The sequence below is a fragment of the Falco naumanni genome, chromosome 9, assembly GCF_017639655.2.
Source record: "Falco naumanni isolate bFalNau1 chromosome 9, bFalNau1.pat, whole genome shotgun sequence".
In the NCBI taxonomy this organism is placed as follows: Eukaryota; Metazoa; Chordata; class Aves; order Falconiformes; family Falconidae; genus Falco; species Falco naumanni.
In genome coordinates, this window is record NC_054062.1 from 5,139,248 (window position 1) to 5,163,171 (window position 23,924).

The window sequence follows — 23,924 nt, forward strand, 5'->3', positions numbered from 1 at the left end:
GTGCATCCTCCCAGGAAGGAGCAGTTGTGGCCAAGTATCCAAATGTAATCTACGTATGTAAGGTTATAATTCACTCTTATTAATATGTATTTCCAGCTGGAAAGCACTGCTACCCGGCACCCTCCAAAACCACTGCAGCTACTGAGAGAAGATGGATGTTTGCACTTTAGACGCTTTCACATAATGCTTCAAGAAAACACTTGTTCGAAGCTTAACGCCTCTTAGTTCAGCTTCTTTCTAAGTTACCCTTTACACTTTGGCAGCTCTTAATTTCCATCTGTCTAGCAACATGACTGGTTAACCTGCGCTGATAACAGGAACTGCAACGAAGGAGTAACTGCCTTGCAGAGCTACATGACATTTCTCCTTATATATCCGATGGAAGTCTTCCAAGGTGAGGAAATCCTCAGGCACAGACTGGAGGGTTTAGCCTGTGACACTCAGCATGCAGAAAGATGATGCTGTTGCACACCACGAACTGGGTTTCCCTTGCACAAAATCTTGCTGTGACTGCAAGGTTAGAACAGATCATACAATTACAGCTGTTAAAAATCATTAGGACGGAATCTACCGCATCTTGAAGACAAGTGCAATAAACTGACTGCTGAAATCAAAAGCAGCGATAAACAGAGCAGAGGAAACTGCGGCCACCTAAGCTCAGAGGAGGTTTTTCTTCCACTTTGTCACTCACTCCTTCTCAAAGCTCTGCTCAACGTTATCCTACAGCCTCACACTGCAATGTACCATCCACGATTCACACCAAGTTAACCGAGAGAAGCCGGTGCCTCGCACTGCCAGCCAGGTCTCGGTGCTCTGCCTAAGGCATCTCCTCTGCTGCGGCCAAGCGAGGAGAGCAGAGCTGGTTTAGTCATTGGGCGATCACGCGTTTTCCTGTCAGGCACTGCTGACACCAAAGAAAGGACCTGGAGTGCTTCAGGAAAGGATGTGCATGATTAAAGAAGTGAGAGTATGGCTGGTGCTGCCCAAACAACCAAACAAAAATAACTCCAGCCTCAGAAGAACTTATCACTCTAAACCCTGTCTGCACTCTGCCCAGCAAAACGCTATTATTGTAAGCCACATGATGATTAATCACTTACTTTCATACTTGCATCAAAGTAGGGAATGTTTCTGATTATTTTTAATAAATATATTTAAAGTATATATAGTGTTATTTTGCTACATCATCTTTCATCACAAGGATTCCAAAACCACAGGAATAATTTGGTTAAAACTGCAAACTGGTTAAGATCGCCAGACTACCCGAACACTCTCTAAGCTTGGTGATTGAGGAAGACAACCATTGGTAATGTGCTTCATGAATTGCTGCTGCTGAGGGACGGAGGGCAGGCGGGGTACTGAATGTGGCTATCACCTCGGGCAGAGCACACATCACCCAGCAATTACAACAAGGCCACCAGATGCAAAACACGAAACACCACACTTTGACATTATTGCAGTTTTCCACAGGCTGTTCAGAAAAATACTCACTCTAGCTTCAGAAATAAAATTTAAAAAGCGCCAAACCATTGCTACCCTCTTCAAGACCTTCTTCTGGTGTGCCCTAAGGGTCTCTTAGACCCGGGTTGCAGAAAAAAAGAATGATAAAACAGTCTCAGCAATTCTACTTCAGTGACATAATTTTAACTTCTGCTTTCAGACAACGGGATCCCTTTGTCAAACAGAACAGAAGTTGCTACAAATAATCTACCCCTTGTGTTTTCTAAATCCACCAAAGAATAGGCTCCTTCCTATATTCACGTAACATCACACTCACAGTTTTAATGTATTTTCAGTCATCCCACAGCTCCATATTTCATATTAGCGTGGAAGAAAGCTATTTCTGCTGCAACAGAATACGGTGACATCATTTACTATACATAAAGTGAATAAGCAGCCTACCTCTATCTGCTTATCTTTGAAGATGTTGTTGATGCTGTTGTTAAAAGCTGCTCCAGAAAACATAGAGGTTATTGGATATGTCAAGTCTAGAATAGTCTTAAACACTGAGTTCATCACCTGAAAACGAGAAGAAAAAAAAAAGCCATTTCAAAAGGTAAACACGTGCAAGAATCCATACTAATGTTTGCACTAACATATGCAATTCCAGAGACATTGTATTGCAGATTCTACAGCCAACATGTTGGAAGCATTGCTATTTTCAGTACAAAAGTTGTCAAGGGGACAGAAATACAGCGACAAGGACTACAGCCAGTAACTCCTTGTAGGGTGCCGTAAATTTGAGACAAAAAGCACTAAGCTCTGCAGCCAGTTTGCAGCGAGACTATGGAAGGACGTACATTTGCATTGCTTCCCCTCCAGCCATATATCAAAACGTCCCTCTAAAGCAGCGTGCACAGGCACAGGTTTCTGCCTTAACAAGCGCACCTGGACGGTATGGTTTAATCTTTGATTATTACTTTTTTTATTAACAAAAATAAATTATTAGTTATCTCCCTCTTCATCATCCTTCCCATAGTGCACCTGCGGTTCACCAGCGTGGAAAGGAAATAACAGATCTATAATATAGGAATCTATACCTTTGTACATCTCTCCTCCATCTGTGCATCACACCTGATTTTTCTGTCTTAAATCTTTTACCTGCCTCAATGTATGACTAAGGAGAATGTGTATGCGATTCTCTGGGACTGCCATAAGGTTCAGTCAGTCACACTTTAAAGAGCTTTAAACACACTCGCTATGTATCAGTGGCTGTTACTTGTCACTCCCAGAGCGAGTTATCGTGCCCTGCCCCTGCTGCTCGCAGCCAGCGTTGAGGTACCACTACAGGGCACTCTACAGGAGCCTGATAAACCACATCACATTTGGTTTCTTAAAGCGCTATAGATACCTCACACAGCAACAGGCACTGTCAGATGTGTCTCTTCTAAACACACGTATATTGTAATTAATCTTGTATGGATCCTTCCCCCCCCCCCCAAGTGCATTACACCTGTACACTAACCTACAAGATAAAATGATGAGAATACCTAAACTCTATGGCATTATGTCCCCTAGCCATGTTACTGGTACCAAGTCCTAACAAATCCTAACAAAATTCAATGCTTAATATATAACATCATACTCAATTAAATGCAATAGAAGACCAAAACCCCCCCAATTAACTCATTCGCAATTAAATAGGGTTTCGCTGGATGAAATATTTCTATTAGATGAAATGTTTTCTCTCTGTGTGTTCTCTATAATTTAACAAACAACTTAACACACCATACGGCATTGCACCCAGGCAGAGACCTACAGCATGGAACAGCCTCTAGACCTGCAATCTACTAACGGATCTGTGACCAGCATCTGGCCTTCGCTTTACTCCGGCAAGGATTTAAAGAGCAGGATTAGCCTACATTGTCAGGTCCAGCTGCTTTTAAACATATATTGGGTATCTGTCCAGAGAATACATGTCCAAGTATATACATATATAAAAAAAAAAAAAAAGCTCAATCCTTAAAAACAAGTATATACAGCAGGAAACACGGGAGAAGGTAAAAGCCTTAGCACAAAACCAGTTATGAACCTGCCACCTTCATTCTTGGCTTTGTTTTGGGTCCTGGTGGGGTGAGGACAGTGTGCCAGCCTAACTACAGGCATGCTACCCACAGCTTCAGAGTTAAATGGAATTAGTTTTGTACTTAAAATTAGGGATTTGGTCTCTGGCATTACTTCGAAATGAATAATACAGGGGAAGAGGCATTTACAAAAAGTCCTTTATTAATACGGAAGTAAAATTTCTCCAACTCAGCACCAAACATTGGGCTACCCTTGTTGCAAGTGATCTTTATAATGCTGAACCTCTACATTTTCCCTGCAATTAATGCTCACAGTAATCTCGCATATGAACAAAATACTTCTAATTAATGGTTATTTCTTAATATTCTCATTTCTCGTAACTGGAAGATGCCCTTTCAGCTGACGCTGATGGCCAAGAGCCTCCCTCAGCCTTCCAAGAATAGCTGCTACCACCTACCGTTCCCCAGATAAATTAAGTTAAAGATCACCCTCTGGAAAGGCAGCCAGAGCCTTCTGACTTCTGTTCCACCTCGTACTTCTCCGCCACCCACCAGCACAAGGGCCAACACCGGCATCTCCAAGAGCCACGCGGCCGGGGCTCCCTGTGGCACAGCGACGGGCAGACCAGCCTCCGGCATCTCTGCCGATTCCCTTGGGAGCGAGCGAACATTTTGCAATTCTTCATTAACTTCTCATGAACTTTCATTTCCACAGCTCTGCGGCACGATGAGCTTTTTTTTTTTGTAAAAAAGCCCTTTGATGCTAAAATTCTTTTTAAAAGCTACCCTGTGGTGCAAGGCAACTTCAAGGCTCTGCTCTATGAGCAGAACAGGAGCGAACACACAATGATGGGTGAGAAGAAACCTGAGCTGCAATCCCTGGCTACTTTGTTCTTTGACGCAGAATGGTGGGAAAGCAGAATAATACCAGGATTTTCAAATGTTCCTAAGTATTAAAAAAAAAAACCAAAACCAAACAAAAAAAGGGGGCAAGGGCATGGGAAGACTTGTTTCAAGAACAAAAATTTAAAACAGCAGAAAAGATTAAATATTTTTTAAACTACTAGAGATAGCATCCAGAATTTCTTCTAGTGCCTACTCAGTGTCCACATACGAAGTTTCAATGAAACAAGCCAAGGAATTCATAATGAAAAAAATGTTGAAGATAAAATAAAAGTATAACTCAGGCCAACAATTTCAGGCAAACAGCACTACAGGGATGTATTTATCCCAAAGGCAGGAATTACAGATAATGGAATTTCAGATATAAAGGTAAACTATTAAGAAATCTCAGAGTTGAAGAAAATGAAATCAATCCACCTAAGAAACAGTAACCGCCTCAGAGTCAGGTAAAGGAGAGAAGCAAGGCAGGTAAATGTGTATTTAAAATCAGATTCATCTGTGCTGATCCTGCAACATGAACATGCCACCTGCACGATCATTAGGTGACGTGATTACGGGGTAGAAACAGGACAGCTTGGAGCTCCGACTGGGCATCCCTAAGCCACAGGCACATTTGGATTTTGCACGCAACTTTCTCTCTGAACTTCCCAAATTCTAATGCTTGACTTAGTGCTAATTTCAACACTCCAAAAAACAGCATTGATATGAATATGAACCATCAGGCCTTATCACTACAGGAAAATAGATATTTTTTTTCCTGTACCTCTTGATACAACAGTTTTTAAGATTTAACCAAAACACACCCAGTATTTGTGCCTTCTGTTGTTAATAACCTCATCTCCACCTGAAAGGCAGCCAGAGGGAATGCTTCTGCTTTTCCCTTGCAAACCAGCTATGTGCCCTGTTTTAATTTTTGCAAGCAGAGAAGCCTAGTGAATAAAACTTTCCAAGCTGGTTGATCAAGTTTTAAAAATGCAATTAAAAAGCACCAAACCACAGCAGAGTACACCTTGGCAGGCCAATGCTGTCCTCGAGCACCAGCAGGCTGGAGGACACCCAAAGCAGGTTCTCTGCTGCAGCTCAGCAACCCATTTTAAGAGACAATATGTGCACATTCATTAACGCGCAATCTGTAATGAACCTCTTCTTTATTTAGGACTCACCGTGCGCTTTAAAGAGCTGCTTTAGTTTGTATTACCTTTTGCTGCGCCTGAACCAGTGCTAAGGCACAGTAACCAATGCTCCCTTCACCTGGAGGTCTGCGACCAGTTTATTTTGCTGCTGTCCTCTGGTCAGGAGGTATCTTTCCCATAACAGACCGCCTGCTCTTCGTGCCAATCTAGTTTGGCAACATTTGCAGACTCAGATTTTGTGTTTTTTTTGCAGGGATCAGTCCTGGTAGCTGTTGTTATACAGGCAGATTTGGCATACAAACAAAAGCGTGGGATGCAAAGTGATTTACCAAACACTGCACCTACTAATGATGTTCTCCCTTTCTCCACAGCAAAAGGACCGTTTGGTCGCGTGGGCATCCCACCCTTCCCCACTAACCCTTCCGCCCAGCCACGCAGCGAGCTGCTCCTCCCCCCCGCTCCCAAGCCATCCTTAACCAGCACCAGGTCCCACATGGCTGCAGGTGTAGGTGTCACCCCAGCGTGGAACAGCAATCTTCCTCAAAACAAGAGATTTAATAGATCAGGAAGAGGATCGGGATCTGGTCTAACAGCTGCTTGGTCTGACCCAGACTGAGGTTGATGGTTCTGCCTGCCCTGGGCCGGCACTGCTGCCTTGGTAGCAGGCAGCTCAAGGAGCTGAGCTGGCCAGAAACTAGCATGACAAAGAAAAAAATAATACATTGGGGGAGGGGGGGGGGCAGACCAGCTTGTTAAACCACAGTACCACCCCAATGCAAATCCTACAGCAGCATTAGGGAGAGGCAGAACCTCACGACTGTGACCTCAGAACCCCCCTACACTTACTTTAGCTGTCATGCAACCGCAGAGAGCAAACTGCAGCATCCGACCCAGCAGTTCTTCATTCTCATTATGGGAAGCTTTTTAGCTACACATCCCTGTAACTATATTCCCCTCAACAGTAGAATATTCCAGTCTTCGTGAAATATTTATACTTTGAAATATTAACTCTCCAATTAAAACAAAAAACCAAGAAAACACCACAATCTGCAAACGTGAAAGCTTTTGTTTGTTTGTTTTGCTGGTTAAACGCAGGTACAGAAAGCACACAGAGGCAATATATAGTAACTAGCCTGACTAGGAATTTTCATACCACTCTGTATTTTGACAAGAGTCACTTATTTCTTTGCTGCTTCATTAGGTCCAGAAAACACATCCCATTAAAAACATCCCTTCTCCCAGCCCCAAGTGTACAAGTAGAGATATGCCAATTCCTAAAAATGCTAAAGACTGAAATAACTGCAGGACAAAACCAGCATTATATTTTCACGGATAAAATAAATACATTTTTTAAAAAATCAGAGTTATCTAATCCATCACAATGAAGACATTGCAAAAAACCCCAGAGGCTAAAAGAGCCAGGCTGCAAGGTTTTGCACAAAGAGCACTCAGCAATAACCTTCCCCAGCAAAAGCTCGCAGGCTTTAAAGGAGCAGAATCAGCAGCTCCTGTAGCAGGGAGCGCTCACGCCCTTTTGCATAACGTTGGTTTAACGAAGGATGCTGCCCAGAGCATCTCTTGCACCGCAGCCGCCCCCTGCAGTGGTCCTCACCAGCAGCGATGCTGCTCAGGAGGACAGCGGGAATGGTCCTGCAACTCTGGGACACTGGCAATTTTGGGGGCTTATCTGATGGATTTGTCACCTTGCTCACACTTGGTCCCTTTGGGTGGATCTTCTATGAATCCCCAACAAAGCTCCCTGTTATCACACACAGAGCCGGCGCTCAGTGAAAGGAGCCGCTCAGCCTACAGCTGCTGCAACGCAATACAAGAGAAAGTAACTCAGAACAGCCACTGTTAAAAAGATTTATAATCCCTCAAGCTACTTTGTACATTAGCTGTGATCTGATCTTGGAGAGAGGGTTTTCATTGCTTTCTTCAAATTTACAATGCAACCATTTTGCTGGACGGTGCTGTTAACAGCGAAAAGGGCTTCAAACAGAGCGGTCTTTTTTTCATTCTCAAACCCTTGAACAATTTCTGGTTTGGATGGGGGCCTGGCAAGCTTGTCAGAACACTCACGAAAAACCTCAAGAAAATCCATTCTTCATTAATAAGATTAAATGTTTGCTCTAAGAAAGGTCATTAACCTCTCCTCCAGCTGCTTATTTGCAGATTTCAAGGTACCAATATCTGAAACAGCCCGAGGCTGGGCCAAAACCTGCCTTTTCCTTTGTGAAACATACTCTGAGCTTTGCAGTTTGTGTTCAAAAGTATATCAATAGATTTAACACTCCTTCATTTCATCATTAACTATGCCTGGTAAAAGCAAGTGTGATTCCAGATTAGGCTGGCAAGCTCAAGAGCTGCAACGCTGGAAACGAAGCTGCCTCTGGCGGGAGCACAGCCCTGAGAAAACAGCATTTCCAGCTCTGCATCACCCCCGGCGCAAAAGAGATCTGACAAGTTAACAAACAAGAGGAAAGGATCCTTTGGACAAATGCATGGAGGAAAATTCCATCACTGTAGCCCAACCAAGCGCAAAGGGGAGAGGGCAGCGAGCCACGGCTTGCTGGGGGCGAGGAAAGCATCACCCTGCTCACCCTGCCCAGATGCTCTCCTGTAAGTGCCTGGTAGTGACCAATGGGGGAAACAAAGAGCGCAAGGTTAAACGCGTGTCTGACACGATTCAGTACAGTTGGTTTTATGTGCCTAACCTCCTCCACACCTGCCATTCCAGCAAACTGCTCTGTATCGTAAACAGTTTATGATTCGGGCACTTCCCAACCCAGACAGGCACAGGCAGTTCTTAAAATAAAAAGCACAAAATCCACTTTCTTCTAGCAAACGGTGACGGGGGCGTGAAACGGAGTCCCACAGCTCTCGGCTCACCATGACAGCACAACCATGCTGGGCCCTCAAGAAGTATTTTAATGCCCCAGACTGTCCAGCTTGCAAAGGGGCTGGCATCTTACCAAGACACAGTGGGTTTTGTCTCAGAGCCGTGGCAGGCTGGAAGGCACTCGGGAAGGGTAAGCAGTACACACGTGCCAGCTACAGGCTCCTATTTCCCCCCAAACCTCAAGATTTAAGCACACCCAGAGCTTAATGTCATTTAGAAAATTCCCTTTGTGTTCCTTCCCTTCTAATAAGAAAACCAACATGAAAATGTGGGTTTCACAGGAAGACACAGGGCTGTAACTAGCAAACTTCAGAAATAATGCTGATCTCCACGTGTAGTCCATGTGAACCAGTGCAATCCAGTGCTGGTACAACTGTCCCCCAATATCTTTTAATAAATAAATTCCCCCACAGGAGTCACTATTTCAAACCACCTTCCCAAACCTTGGTTTCACTATGAAAATATGGTTTTGTAATAAATATTGAAAATTTAAAATTTCTCCGGAGCCAGAGTACCGCCAACTCTGGAGCGCTCGGGCTACACCACGAATTACACAGTTTGTATGTAGTTTAGAGAAGGATTACCTCTGTCAATCAGTTCCACTGAAAAATGACAGCATGTGAGAATGAAAGAGAGAAAATTATACAAAAGAGAAACACATTTGTTGAGAGTTGGAAAGGAAACAGAGTCCAGCAGGTAAAAAAGAGAATATAAACACAGGCTAACACACTTAAACAGCATCACTCTACGTTTATAGCGTGACTAGAACTCGTGCAAAGTCAAGCATTCGACTCCTGCCTCCTCGGGGGCTCGTGCTGGCCACCAGTGTGCCAGCCAGCAGCTGTCCCAGTTTGCTCCCGTCCCACCAGGCAGGGGTCCCTCTCCTACAGACACCGGGATGCAGGTGGCTGCGCCTTCCCTGCGCTGCTGCCCGCTCAGGCTCGCCATCGAGCTCTCGCCCTCCAGCTGAGAAGTGCAACATTTCCAGCGCTTACCATGGACCACTGCCTGGCTTTGATCCTCATCTGATTGTAGCTGCGCTCTTCGGCGTACAAGGCGCTCATGAAAGCGCCGATAGATGTTCCTCCGATCATATCCACGGGGATGCCGGCTTCAATCAGCGCTCTGATGACTCCCACTTGGGAGCATCCTCTGTGCCAAGAAAAGAAAAAAAAACACGACATGATCAGACAAACAGCCATTGAAAGAGCATAAAGACCCGAATGCCACCTTCTAAGGGAACTCGAGCGTGCGCTAGCTGAACTGCCAATCTATTGCTAAACAAGCCTTGACGCCAGAAACAAACATTGTGAGTGCAGAAAGCTTCAAATGCCCCCCCTGAGGATCCTAGGAGATACAGGCCACCCAGCATCACTTCCGTACGAAAGGCAGCGACACAAAAACAACAGCCAAGAGCCAAGCCAGTGGATACACGAAGGAAAAGTCTACACAGCTTTAAGAGCACAATGCATCAAAAAATCTAGCAGGGTTCTTCCAAAGCAGCCAAGAACAGCTGGATTTCAGAGACTTTTCCACACGTTTCTTTTCCAGCGATTCTTGAGGGAAACAGCCAGCCTGGGATCACGGGATGGGTCACCACACGGATTAATAATGAATTTGAAGATGGAGCAAAGAGCAAGAAGAGACAAACAGTGACGAGAAGGCAGCAGTTTCACCTGTACACAGCCCCAGGCAAGGGGCAGATGAGGAGGCAACATCTGAGAATGCTACAAATTCCTTTAGGATAGTAAATGTATTCCTTGATTTCAAGACGTGCAGAAGGAGCTCAGAGCAATGATGGATTCAAGTGATAAACAACAGATGAACCTCAACGCTGATGGGACAAGAGAAAAACTGAAGTAGCAATGCCCCTACAGCAACGAGCTCTTAACTAGCTCTGCTCACACGGACAGATTTTGGAACCACTGCGGATAGTCTCTGAAAAATATTCACCTAACGTTCAGCGCAAATTCAAAAGGCAGTCAAAGAAAGCAGAATGAAACAGAAAACGTAAGAACATACATCCAGGATGGACCAGCATTTTGAAAACTACAAGCAAGCTCAGTCTTCTCACTTATAAAAAAATAATTAAAATATTTTTTTTTTAAAAAAAGGCAAAACTAGAAAATGACAGAGAGAAGCACAAAAGATGACCAGAATATGGAAAGGACTTCACATGAGAAGAAACTAGAGCTGACTCTCCAACTGATGAAGATCACGACTGATGGGGGACACGCAGGGCCAGCCAATGATATCACCATGCAGAAAGTTCAATGTAAAGGAAAGAATTTACACACAGACACACGTATGCAAAGCACAAACTGCAGAAACTGCTGTTACCATATGCTGAAGAGGTCAAATCACAAATGGATTTAAACATGGACAGGATGAAGCAAAGGAACCAGGCTGTCAGTGGCTACTAAATAGGAAAAATCAGAGGTGCAACCTTGCTAATTTCTGCAAATAACTAATTTCTGAAGCAATCGACACTACCTACGACCAGAAATGAGAGCACAGAGCTGGAGCGTTTGATGTGATCTTATAAGCAGTGATCCCCTAACGGGAGAAGGATCCTTCTCCATTCTACAGAACCATTACAAAACCAAGAAAAATTAGCACGGAGGCCGACTGCCTTCTTTTCAATACAAAATTATGTTCTCTGGTTTCAAATGCTTTGTCCAGTTAATACCAAGCACGTCAATTAGTTCATTCCACCTGGATGGATGCTTTGCAGTCTAAGCTATACAGCAGTAAAAATCTTCCTTTTCCCATTTTCATCTCATTTTTCTGTTCCCCGCCAGTTTGCTCTATTTCTGTCCTCCTTCCCCTCGCTGTTTACATCCTACAAATACTTGCTAACAGCTGCCAAGTCCACCATAGGTGTCATTTGGCCAAGCTATGCTGAACACATTCTTTCCATCTAAATAAATCCCCTCCAGCTGCTGAAGCGTTTTGAGACAGGTTCTCGGTTATACTGGTGTAAGTGACTTCATGACAGACCTGCGCTGCTGCAACCCACGAGCAGAAAATGGCCCATTGAGTTTTCCTCTCCAAATTCTCCTTTCCTTGCTTTACTATTGCTTCTTCTCGTAAGATGCCCCAAGTTAAAAGAACGGTATTTTTATCCCTGCCAGAGGAGCCCGTTGTTTTTAGGCTTTCAGATTGCAATTATTTTTGCGATCTCTTCCCACGCCCGGCACGTACTGCTGCCTTATCCCTGCGTGTGAGCCACGGGCTGGCACCGGTGTTCCGCTGAGGATGGACCTCATGCCATCCAACTTGCTTCCTGGAGAAAGCTACATCACGTGGATTTATTAAGACCGATTTGTAAAGCATTTCCAGTTAGAGGGCAATGTTAAACTGGCCAGGGCTAGCTGCAGACTGGATTCGCTCCCTTTAACCTCTTCTGAAACCGGATCTCCCCATTCACATGTCCTTAAGATACGGGGGATTTGACGTGCTCACTCTGGATTTCTTTTTACTTTTTTAATTTGGCTGTATGATGCCCTCGAATGAACGACACGAGATTGTGACTCCTGTTGGCAAGCCACCACCTCTGTGTCGGGCAGCAGCAGAGCCCCTGCCAGTATCAGCTCACAGGTAACAGCCACGCATCTCCAGCAGCCGCATCCATCTCAAGGCACCCACCTGCAAGATGGGAACAAAAGCACCTTTCTTGCTCGGAAAGGGGCCTCCTAGAAACTGCCACCCCAAGTTATGTTTATACATTTATACAAAACTCATTCTTCCAGTCGAGGCACCCCAAACAGGAGCACTGGTGGCTGAATCTATTTGTGCAAACTAAACCCTGAAGAAAGGCTAAGACACCCGAACTCGTCCCGTTTCTCCATGTACCACCCAGCCTCCCGAAGGACAGGAACGTGTTGGGTTTTTTCCCCTCTCCCTACAGCTTCAGGCCATCATTACGCCAGCACCGCTAATACCGCAAAACTTCTCAACAGCTCCTCGCAGTTGGTTTGCTCTCGGCCACTTTTTCACAGCTCCTGGCATACGTAAACACGGGCAGGCTGCCAAGGGAAGCCGTGTGCCGGCGCCTTGCCAAGCGGCACGCAGCCCGCGGTGCATCGCGGGGAGCCGCCGCGGGCAGCTCTGCTACAAGCACGGAGACACCGAAGCCAGGAGCTAGGGCCCTGGTAATGGTCAGAGCAGGGAAGAAAAAACCCACCCTGGGATCAAGCAGAAAAAAAAAACCAACCCAGGGATCGTGCACTTCTTGTAATACCAGGGCAGCATGTGGGAATACAGGTGCGTGGCAAGAGGAGCACAGAGGTGGCTTGTGTCAGCGCTGTACGTACACATCAGCGCCAGAGCACTCGTGTGGAGCGGAGGAAGGGAGGGGGAAAATCCCCCGTTACCTGGTGGACACGGAGCTGGATGTCACGTACTCCAGAAGAAAGGCGGAACGGGGGAGCCCGCCTCGACAGGAGGAAGGAGTGACTCCCATGGGAGATGCACAGTACGTTCCGGAGCTACACCCGCAGCTGTCCTTTGCCTTAACGCCGCCTGACAGTGCAGCTGGATGGAGCGTTTCCCCTGCCAGGATTAACGCCTGTCCCCAGGACAGTGACAAGGCCTCCTGGCACCAAGGACAAACGACCTAGAAGATTATTTTCAAATAATTTGCACCAGAACCCAAAGATTTGCCCAAGAAGTGCGAGTCTATTAACAAAACCTCCTTGTCATCACCCATCACTCCCTAGGACGGGCCTGATTAATTAGCGCCTTTTGCAGAGAGAGCAGAAACGGCACCAACCAGTTGGAGGAGGAACTGGAAAGCAGAGCCACACTCCGTTTTCACACCTGCCATGTCCTCACAACCTGATCTGAGCAAGGCAAGTCGCAGGCTGCTCTGTGCATCAGCTGCCCCAAAGCACCGCCCGCTGCACTACCCACCAAACTCATGCTCGATGTGCTTAAAACCCCTCCAAAAGCAGGGCTGTGCTTCTTAAAGTTCCAAGCACCGTTTCTTCTTTACTACTAATGGTCACAAATAAATGACCATGAAGCAGGGAGAGGAGTGATGGGGTAGAAGGCGTCCTTCCTTGAAATAACACCGCACAGCACGCAGAGGACACAGCCTTTCTGGCAGAAGGTCTTGCAGGAAAATTCCTGCTCCTGAAACAAGCCCCGCTTTCATCTCCCGGGGAAATGCCACTGGCATGCGACTGTAATGCACAAAGGCCAGAGCACAACTGATAAAAGAAAAATTCTTCTGCGAGACGTGCATGTGTCAGCTCCACACGTGCCTGCCAGAGCTCAGATTAGATACGACTCTCAGGAAGAAGCGAGCAAATGCAGCAGGATGTTCGAGATTAAAGTGTCAGCAGGAATCCAGGCTGTCCTCTGTGCTCGGATCAGGGGGCTGAAGAAAACACAATTAATACAAAAATAGAGCCTATGCACCAATATTTTCTCCACAAGCCACATTTAACAAATCAATAGGATGTTGCTTGTCAGCATGAGAAAGAATAAGCGTGATACCGTGAGCACGCGGGGAGGGGCCACTTGTTTTTCAGCCCGTGACCAAGGGAGCAGCAAGGCAAGGCTGCAGCGTGACCACGCTGCTCACCTCCAAAGCCCACTTCAGTTTCAGAAAGGAGGAGAAAATACAGCTCAAGCATTCAGCCTCCCCGGCACCCATCTCTCCTCCTAATTGACTCATCAGGATGAAGGAGCTCTCTCTGAATGCACTGAAGAGATGCTGTTTCCTTTGGTTAAAAACAGGATTAAGGTCACGGCTGCTGCAGAGCTCTGCTGTGCGTCTAACCAAAGCCTCCCCGGAGCGGGACACGCAGCTCCTGCACCGCCTTCCTCATGTACTTCACTGGCAAAGTAGGCAGAAAAAAAATAATAGAGGAACCGCCAAGGGGACTTTAAGCTCCACTAGAGCCTAACAAACCTGAATTAAGGCACCCTCACAACTTTAAAACTCCTGAAGAAGCAAAGCTATAGGAGTAAAACCAGCTTTTCCTCGCTATAACGGCTTTGATCCAAAGCACGTTACAAGCTGTTGTTAGACCACCCAGCTTATGGGGCAAGCGCAGATAACACGCATTTACTGTATCGGCTTTAGAGATGTGCAGAAGTGGTGCATTGGGCAACCGTTCCCCCACGGCTGCTTTGAAAGCAGTAGGGAAAACGTAGCAAAAAACAACTAGAAGGTGACTGAGCTTCCACAGCTCACGGGAATGGACACCACGTCCCGAAATGCCGCCAGACACGGCACGCGGGCTCACCTGGGCTTCTCGGCCCGGGATCCTGGGGCTGGTGACTATCAGCGGGTCTCAGATCAACAGATACGGCTACATTCGCTACACAATGTTATCTGAACATCTTTTGTGGTGGTGGTGGTGGTGGTAGACACCTCTCAAGAGTTATTCTGGAGGTGCTCACTGTATTGGAGCAGGGAGGAAAATTAGTTGTTACTTAAATTAAGGGCTATACAGAGTGGTATCTGACACGTGAGATAAAGAGACGTTACTTCTTTGTGTAAGAAGCAGCATTTTTTGGTGTGTGTTTTGTTGCTGATCTTGACGCTGAGTGGCACAGTCACTGACTTCGAAATCAAGCAAGTCGCCTACCAGTTGCAACGGTATTCTCTCCAATTTGACACCTTCAATCTTTTGCAGCCGCAACAATACGTACAACATTGCTTTGGAATTTAATTGTACTTGTATCTTTCCGACAGCATTATTTCCCAGCTTTCCTGACCACAAAACTTCCCAGTATCAGAAGTTTCCCAGAATAATTACAGTGATTATCTGTCGGCTCAGAAGGATAACAGAAAACAGACCACTGCATTTCGGCTGCTACTGCTTGTGCACTTACAAGAAAGCTTCCAATCTGGACAACGTTAATTAATTAAGCCCCATTTGTAAGCTAAGTAGAGGGAATAATCCCCCATTACCGGGTGCTCATCCTACCATCTACCAGCAAGATCTTTCCCAGCAGCTGCCCTGAAGGAAGCTTTCTCCCTTCCGCTGCCCATTTTGAAAACGATCCCCAGATACAGGCATCTTGATCCAGGGACCTGGATTCTTCCCACCTTCCCCTCCATTTTTAAGTCAGAGCTAAGGAGCCACTTGCCCTTTACCCTTACGGATTACAAACACTACAGATCGCACATGAACCTGTGCGCCCAGCCGCGTTCGGCAGAAAAAGCAACTCCTATTTTATCACAGCCCCAGTGAAACCACCTTCCTGCAAGAAAATCCAAATACAGTGTCCTTTTAGCACGGATCTTGTTTCTGCTTTATAGACTAACTTTAGAACAAGCTTTAAACAGAGAGATTTGGGCCTAACAGAAATAAATGAACAAAAACTGTTCAGCCCTTCCAGGAGGGCTGTCAGGTCTACCCAGTCCGGGGGTGTGAAGGGCTACTCGAGTAAGCCATCAGAGGGGAGAAAAAACGCAAAATAAAGACAGGGTAAAAGTAAATCAGAAAACACACCAGAGTTTGTTTTCTGATCCCATCTGCCAGCACACTCCGGTAGGTGCATGCAGGAGAAGGAAGGAGGGAAGAGAGGCTGAATGGCAAACCGCGCCCTGCTGGGGATGCCAAACAAAATCCTGCCTCTTACTCTGAGCCAAGAAACAATTCAGTTACCTGCAAGGAAAGATAATTTCTTTGGAAAACAAACATATCCTCCTTCCCCCACCCCTTTGAGACTTACTTGTGAAAAGTCTTAGAAGAGCCCCTTTTGAGCACAGGGTCTAGAAGCTGCACAAGACAAAAGCACAGCACTTGAAAGAATCTAACTGAGATTAATTACAGCTTCTCCGATCTCCTCTTTCTTAACAGGAAAGCTCACTGCCCACATAAAGTTAGACATAGACACCTAAAAATCACAGCAATGCAAGAGCTTTACAGCCTTCCTCGAAAGCACATGGCCATGCCAGCAGAGCATCATGATTGCTACGTGGAAAGTGTTCCCTCAAACTCGCAGCTCTGTAATGTGGCACACGTTTTTTCAGCTGATAAAGAGAGATGCAAAACTAGTAACAAGTGTTAAACCACAGCTCCACCACCTCCTTGTTTAATTTCAACTGTATATCAAAGTACTGCTATGAATAAATGAGTTTGGTGGGTTGAAGACTGGAGATCAGGACAGGACAGTCCAAATAAAACCACTTGCACTATTTTTTATTTTTATTTTAAAGTCATAACTTTGAAGTAGATGGCTCCCAAGCTCCTGCTGCTTGGAGGATTTAATAGAAGCCATTAAAATCTTCAACCTCCATGGCAAATAGGAGCAAATGAGCAATTACATAGGTGCCACAGATGGGAAAAAGAAAAATCAGATCATTAAGCATTACATGGCTGCCAAGCCGTATGAACACGGCTTTTATGTGCATGTGATGACCCAACCATTACACAACTCACCAAGCAATTAGCATTCAGATCTGGGAACAGCCACGTGGCTCTGTCTGTGTTTGAGACAATTGCACTTTGAGGCAGAATTTTGAACAGATGCATAAACACAATTAATATGGCTGAGCTCTCGGGCAATACACAAGATGGTTCTTCCCGAAGAAATCAAAGCAAAGCCTCTTAGGAGCAATTACCCCGCAGTCTATTACCAACCGTTTGCAAACAGAAAGTCGGAGGCCTTCCGTACGAGTTCACAGCCACGTCTCATGAGGTTTGCTCAACAAAAGCAAATAGTTGGAACTCACAATTTTATTTTTAGGGCTTGGGTTTCGTTTGTTCAAACAACATGCTCTAGGGCTGACCTGGATAAGACTCGAATTAGGTATCCAAACACAAGTTATCATCATCTTTTCCAAGGAAGAGCCCACATTCCTTATCTTTCTCCCTCAGCCTCTACAGAACAGCACCAAAAGTAAAACACCATGTCAAAGTTGTAATTTTATCTTTAAGGTTAAACAGTTTAGTCTTTTCTCTGTTATTTTACCTCTTGGATATCGCCTGAAATCAAATCCGCTTTTTTTGAGAGACACAGGGACTCCAGGAGCCTGACTGCACGGCTGACACTGGAATTCAAGTTTCACCCTGGTTTACCGGCACATGGCAATGGATGCTCCGCTCATGACAACAGCCCAAACACGCAGGGCACAAGACATTCCCCAAAAGCGTATACGAATAATTACAAATTGAAGCCCCAATACATCAATCTGAGCTTCAAAAAGGGATGTCATAAAGAAAAAAATTACAACTCCACTGTGCACTGAGGTACAGATAACTGTCTACACACACACACACAAAAATAAACTACAGGTCATCAAATAGCTTCTCTTCCTCTGAAATGCACCTACCCCAGCAGCAAGCTCACTGTACGAGGAGGAGGAGGAGGAGGTCTGCGAGCTGACTAACGCAAAGGTCACGAGGATTAACCTCGAGGCTGCCGACTTTCTGCCCTTCCAAATGTCAAAAGACAGATTTGGCCTGGTGTACAAAGGGATAGAAAGATAATGTGGGAGAAAGACAGCTGGAAGAAGGATCTCTCGACTATTCAGGGTTGTTTTCCATGACACAAAGCAGATTCAGCCTCTTTTGTATCAGGATGATGCTTCCATGCTGCAGAAATTTGGCTTCATCAGCCATTACTGGCCACTGATAAACAGCAGATGCTGGACGGTAAGCTTCACTCTTTTTAAAGGAAAGGAAAAAGCCTTTTTCAAGTTTCTTTCCTATTTGAGTTGCATTTCCTGACACCCTTTACAGCACCATCAGGATGAGGAATGGGATCCTTTTAGCGGTGCATGTTCTCCAAGCCCTGTCTTGCCACAGAAAAGGAAAGCAGAGTCCTTACACGCCTTCTCAGTGCCTTCAGCAAGCAACTGGAAACAAAACATGAATTTCACAGATGCTGCCTGACTGTCTCAGGGGTAAAGAAAATCCAGGAATTGCAGAAAACCCTCACTCTTACCTTGCCTAAGTAGAAATTAGGAAATGGTGCAACCTAAGTGCAGAAGGACCCGATTTATGCCAGACGGGCTCTCCATGGGGCTGCCAGACACCAGGCTGGAGACAAGGACCTCGGCCAAACCCAGGCAGAGCCCAGCACCACCAGCAGCCACCCTCCGCACCACCAAGGCTGCTCCCCTGCCCAAGGCCGGCGCTGGACCCACATCAGCTCCACAGGGTCACACATGGCCACGACCAGCAATTAACCTCTGCACGCCACCAGGAGAGCAAACGCACCCCCTGACTGGTCAGGACCGGGCACATCCTGCAGACCGAGGAGCTCCACGGGACCTGCTGGGCTCCATCCCAGCCCCTCTCCCACGGCATTGCTGCGCTGCGGGAACAGGCACCAGAGCTGGTGCTCCCAGAGCTGGCTGGGGACTGCAGGGTGTGCTCGGGGGGCTCTGCTGCCCACAAAGGCAAGGATACCCTCAAACGTTGAGCATATCTCAGCACCGTACCCAGGCGACACAAACAGGGCCACCAGCAGCCTGGTTACTCCTCAGCCACCGCACACCAGAATACAGAGTTATCACAAGAATTGGGCTGGATGTCAAGTTTCAAGCAAATTCCCCTGACACATCCAACCCAAGAGACGAGAGCATAAATCCATATAGATTTAGAGATGACAACACCCTCCTAAAACCCCAAACAATTCCTAGTGGCAATGATTCACACTACTTTTCCATCCAAGTGCTTCAGAGCAATTTACAAAGGGTGACCGGCAGGGATGCCCAAGCTAAGAAGGCCAACGCCTCGTTTTACAGAAGACGACGACAAGTCACAAGCCTTTAAGCCGTTTGCTCAAGCCCGTGCGATGTTCAGGAGCCGAACACCAGTGAGGTGAGATCCTGGCTGCCCAGTCCTGGCTGCGGCGGTGTAACCCCAGTAGCTGCCGTAACTCGCACCACCACGCGCTCCTCGGGGAGGCTGTTGTTGCTCTTTCAGAACGATCCCAGCCAAGGTCAGCATGAAGAGCTATGGTTTTAGCAAGAATTGTTGGTTTCATAATTTACTTCAGAACAAGTGTTTTCTCAGACTATGTCTTTTGAATACTTGAAAGAATCAGAACCTCATTTTAAAGCATTTTTCAAGCTGTCAGCCCTCTGTTTACCGTGAATTTTAAGCTCTGGTAGAGAGAGAGATAACAAACAAAAGAAACACCTATACCCCACCATAAACCCCTGAGAGCAGCCCTAAACATTGCTATCAATAAATCAGTTTAAAAAATGCAGGGTGGTCCTGAAGCTCACTCCAGGATCTGACAATTATATTCCAAAGCCAAGTGTATTTCTGTTAAATTGACACGTCGGGACACCCCCTGGTGTGGTAGCAGCTGCCGGCGCGCTACATTTTTTGCAATAGGTCCTCTGAGAGAGGACTTGGAAGCGAAGACTGAGAAAGAAACTAAAGGGCAGATACAAAGACAACGAGCAGGGATGACGGGGGAATGAAGAGGGTGTGAAGAAACTGGGTAACCTTAGGGCTTGGATGTGTCGAAAGGGAAAACGGAGACTTACAGCCTAACAGAGACGTGGCCAGGTGGAAAAGGGATACAGAGGTTATATACGATCTAGATAGCAATGGAAGCACGGAGAAGACGTTATTAAGCAAGTTCTCAAGATGAGCATTACTTTTACGCTCCAGCCACAAGGAACTCGTAGCACCAACACGTCTGGGCCCCACAGAGCCCCCTCCCTCGCACCTCAGTGTGCCCCTCACACCCAGTCTATGTAAAGCTTTGAACCCAGCAAAGCAGATGGAAAACATTTACCGTGCTCCAACTTACGTGACAAACATCAAGAGTCCAGGAAATTCCCAAGGGATTTTCTTTCATCCCTTCTATAATCTCTATATTGAGTACATTTAGGATCCCACGGGGAAAAAAACCCGAACTACTCTGTGCTCTTACGACAGTATTTTCAGAGCATGCCTCTGGAGGTAGCTGCTGAATCCAGGCAGCAAATTCCTTCCCTCTCCCCCCACCCCCCAACATTCTTTTAACAGCACGTTGTCTGGGTGCCTGTGGTCAAGTTTAATAGTTTAAAAAAGCAACTCCCCTCATGCTCCCAGTTACTTTTACTACACCCTAGAAGGCTCACCTAGCTTCAACGTTTTCTATGCAGTCTTCCCTGTTTCCAGGGAACAGATGCTTCACTCTGCTTTCGGGGACCATGGAGCAAAGGATGGCAATCCAGAAGGGACCTCACCGCTAGGGAACTCGCACAGCACCAGCTCCCAGCGCTCTCCTCCTGGAGGAGCAGACCTTCCTGCGCTGCCATCTGACCTTGGTCTTTGCCAGAACTAACAACAGCCCCCCCGAAGAAGAGGTTTTATTTCTAACATCCTTTCCTGGCAGCTCATTGCCCCACAACTGTTGCATTACCACGTTACGTTGCCGAGTATTTGTGTCTTTACTAATTTTGGCAGCTTGTCAACCTTTCCTTAACCAATTCAAGCAAGGGAAAGAAAACAGGGACTTCATAGCTTCTCTCAGACAAAAAGCTGATGAGAATTCCATGGGAGGTGAAAGCAGCATATCTGTTGCCTGCAGTGATCCTCTTGCCAAACACTGAAGACTCGTAACACGCAACGAAGTGAGTTTCTCAGAGTTAAGATGGCAAAATCCAATAAAGTAGGAAGCGTCGAGCTTCCTACTTAATACTATGAAGCAACTAAGTAACAGGGTAACCACAAAACACCTCCTGTTCTCAATTATCATGAGAAAATAGCAGAACGAAGAAACAGCGTGCTGTCACCCAGGATGGGACCACCAGGTTTTTCTACATTTGAAGGCTCCTCTCCAAGTTCGAATAACAAACCAGTGAGAAAAACAAAACAAACCCCTAAACGTACTTGCAGGTTTATTAATCATTTCTGACTCCTCACACAAGCACGCTGCCAATTCATCCTCTGCACTCATGGCAATTCTGGTACCAATTAATTGGTGGGAACGTAATTGAAGTGCGGCATTACAGGTCGTGGAACATCAGCAACACGTCCCTTCTGCTCAAGGCAGTCAGGGGGTCCCCGAAGGCTCCCTGACCCAGGGGACAGCAACCTGCAAAGACACTTTCATAGGAATACGGTATCTTACAGCACAGCATTTACTGTCAAAACAATAAATAAAAAAACACCCGACCATTTCAAGTGTTTTAGATGGATAGGCCAGGTCATCATCACCCAAATTAAATTCCTTTGTAAACAAGACTGAGCAGGGGAAGCACCACAGGGTTGGCTCACACATAAGAGCTCCTCGCCTCCTAGCCAAACTGGTATGCTAAAAGCAGGCATCAACATTCCGAAAAGGAATATGATCTGGTAAAGTTCTCAAAATGCCTGTTTCGAGATTTTCCTTACGTTATGTTGGGAGTTTTTCATCAATCCTTTTGTACTGTGATTGCTCAGAAAGACGCAGGGGCACAGTGAGAGCTGGGAAACCTCTCGGCATGCTGCCACATCGGACCCAGCCTTCGAACAGAAGTTCCTTGTACCTGCACTGGGAGATGCACGGTGCACCCACCTCGTCCCCAGGCAGGTGTGGGCATGCCCCACTTTCTTCTTGCTTGACCCATGTATATGGGACGATCTGACCTGTCCATCCCCTGGCTCCTTCCGACCACAGGATGCAGTTTTACCCAACCTGACTACGCCAGGGATCGCTCATCAGCTGCAAGTCTTTGTCTCAGTGCAGACTAAGCACAAACAAATTCTGTCTTTGAGCCTTCTGGATGAACAGCAGCGCCAAGGGATCAGCATCCAGAGGCAGAGAAGGTAAGCAAAACCGACAGGCAGGTTTTTTACTCAAACTTGCCCGAATGAAGCAGAGTTGCAGCCAAACGTAACGGCTGCAGCAATGGCAAAGCCTCCTTGTTTTATTCCTCGTGTAATCAGGGCTCTTGAACTCAAACACAGAGTGCAGAAGGCAAACGTGATCCCCTGAGAGGAGAACTGTAAGATCCACCTCCCAGGGACTCTCCTAGCCTTTTCATCGCGGGGTAAAGCCACTGAATCAAGAGACAAAGCCAGGCTTTAAGGAGCACAGAGACCCAAGTCGGGCTCAGCGCAGCCACCAGTAAGCAGCCAGGTGGTGGATGGACCTGCAGGTTTTGCCTTCTCTAACAGCACGGACCGGGAGCATCCTGCCCGGGGCACAGCCCCCAGGAGCGCAGCCGGGCAAGGCAGCAAGCGGGTTCATCAGGCACAAGTGTGTCCATAACAAGAAAGGCACATCCTGCTTCTGCACTGCTGCTTTTATCCTCCCTTTTCAGAGGGCCAGAGCTGAAACTAAAGAAAAGGCAGAAAGAACAAGCTGACGGAACAAGGCAACTGCCCAAAATGAGCAGGCGTGTGAGTGAGTCAAATCCTTGGAGTCAGCAAGAAAGCTCCGTGGAAAAAATCTTATCGAGACCTAAGGTGAAATAATAAGTTTGAGGGGAAAACTAAAATGGAAAAAGGAGCAATGAAAAGATGCCCTGATGATAGATCTACAAATATTTTTCAACAGCAGCTCTGCAGGGAAGGCTTAAATGCTCTGCCTGAAACGGCGAGCAGGGATGCGCAGCGTGCCATGAGCAGGGACACGCAGACGCCACGGGCACCACCTGGTAAAGGGCTCCGGCACCACGAGCGCTCCTTCCCAGCAGGAACGTGCGGTGATCATCGTGCCTTATCGTAAGTACCTCCGAGGCAGGCAAGTAACTTAACAGCAGCTCTTTCCTCCTCAACAAGCGTATCTCACGCACATCATGGATTTGCATCGTGTGCGTTACTGCAAGTACAGCTCCTTACTGAACAGCCAGACAGGAACAGGTCTAACACTTTAATGATGCTTTGTATTTCCCCATTATGCCTATGTGGAATAGGCACCTCGGACCAAATTCACCCCTGGAATAATGACATTGCAAAGCTTGACATCACAACCTTGCCTAAGTCAGTCTTCTGAAACAGCACGACCTTTTTTTTTTTTTTTGCCCCCCAAAGCCCTAGGGATTCCCAGATACTTCTGTATTATTTACTCCCCACAAATTTTAGTTTTCCAACAGCTTTGCTAAGACAACTATAGAAAACCAAAGAAAGGGTGGGCAGTACGTGGGATGGCTAAAGGTCACGAGAATGATTTATGGGAGGCTTTATGCCTTTGTTGCAGGGTTTGATGTATCATTACCCTTGCAACTACATTTCAAAGGTATTATTTTTCTAAGCTCATATCCCCTTCCCTTCCCTCAAATTCCACAACGTTTCCAACTGAAATTAAGTTAACATTTAACAAAAGCAAAACGTTGTAATTTTAGAACCGTATCACTTCGATTCGTTTTATTTTTATACTCACAAGTGAAAGAAAACCTTTAGTTCCTCTGAGCCTTTTGTCATGACAAACCACAAAGATAATTACTAGGAAGCTGCTCTGGTAAATCTTCCCAAACCAACTGTCACTGCAAAGCCAGACAAACACTCCCAAAATAACAACTAAATAATTGATATTATGGAGTCACAGATCACAAGACCTTTA

General features: G+C 46.2%; 1 protein-coding gene across 4 annotated transcripts in view; it reads right to left on the bottom strand.

Moving 5' to 3' along the window:
* PNPLA7 (patatin like phospholipase domain containing 7) overlaps positions 1 to 23,924 on the bottom strand; it is a 125,517-nt gene that overhangs the window by 23,813 nt on the left and 77,780 nt on the right. For all 4 annotated transcript variants that reach the window (XM_040607728.1, XM_040607730.1, XM_040607732.1 and 1 more), the window contains exons 27-28: positions 9,458 to 9,614; positions 1,903 to 2,019 (exon numbers count right to left, since the gene is read on the bottom strand). In XM_040607728.1, coding sequence (XP_040463662.1) covers positions 1,903 to 2,019; positions 9,458 to 9,614 — 274 coding nt within the window. The remainder of the gene's footprint in view (positions 1 to 1,902; positions 2,020 to 9,457; positions 9,615 to 23,924) is intronic.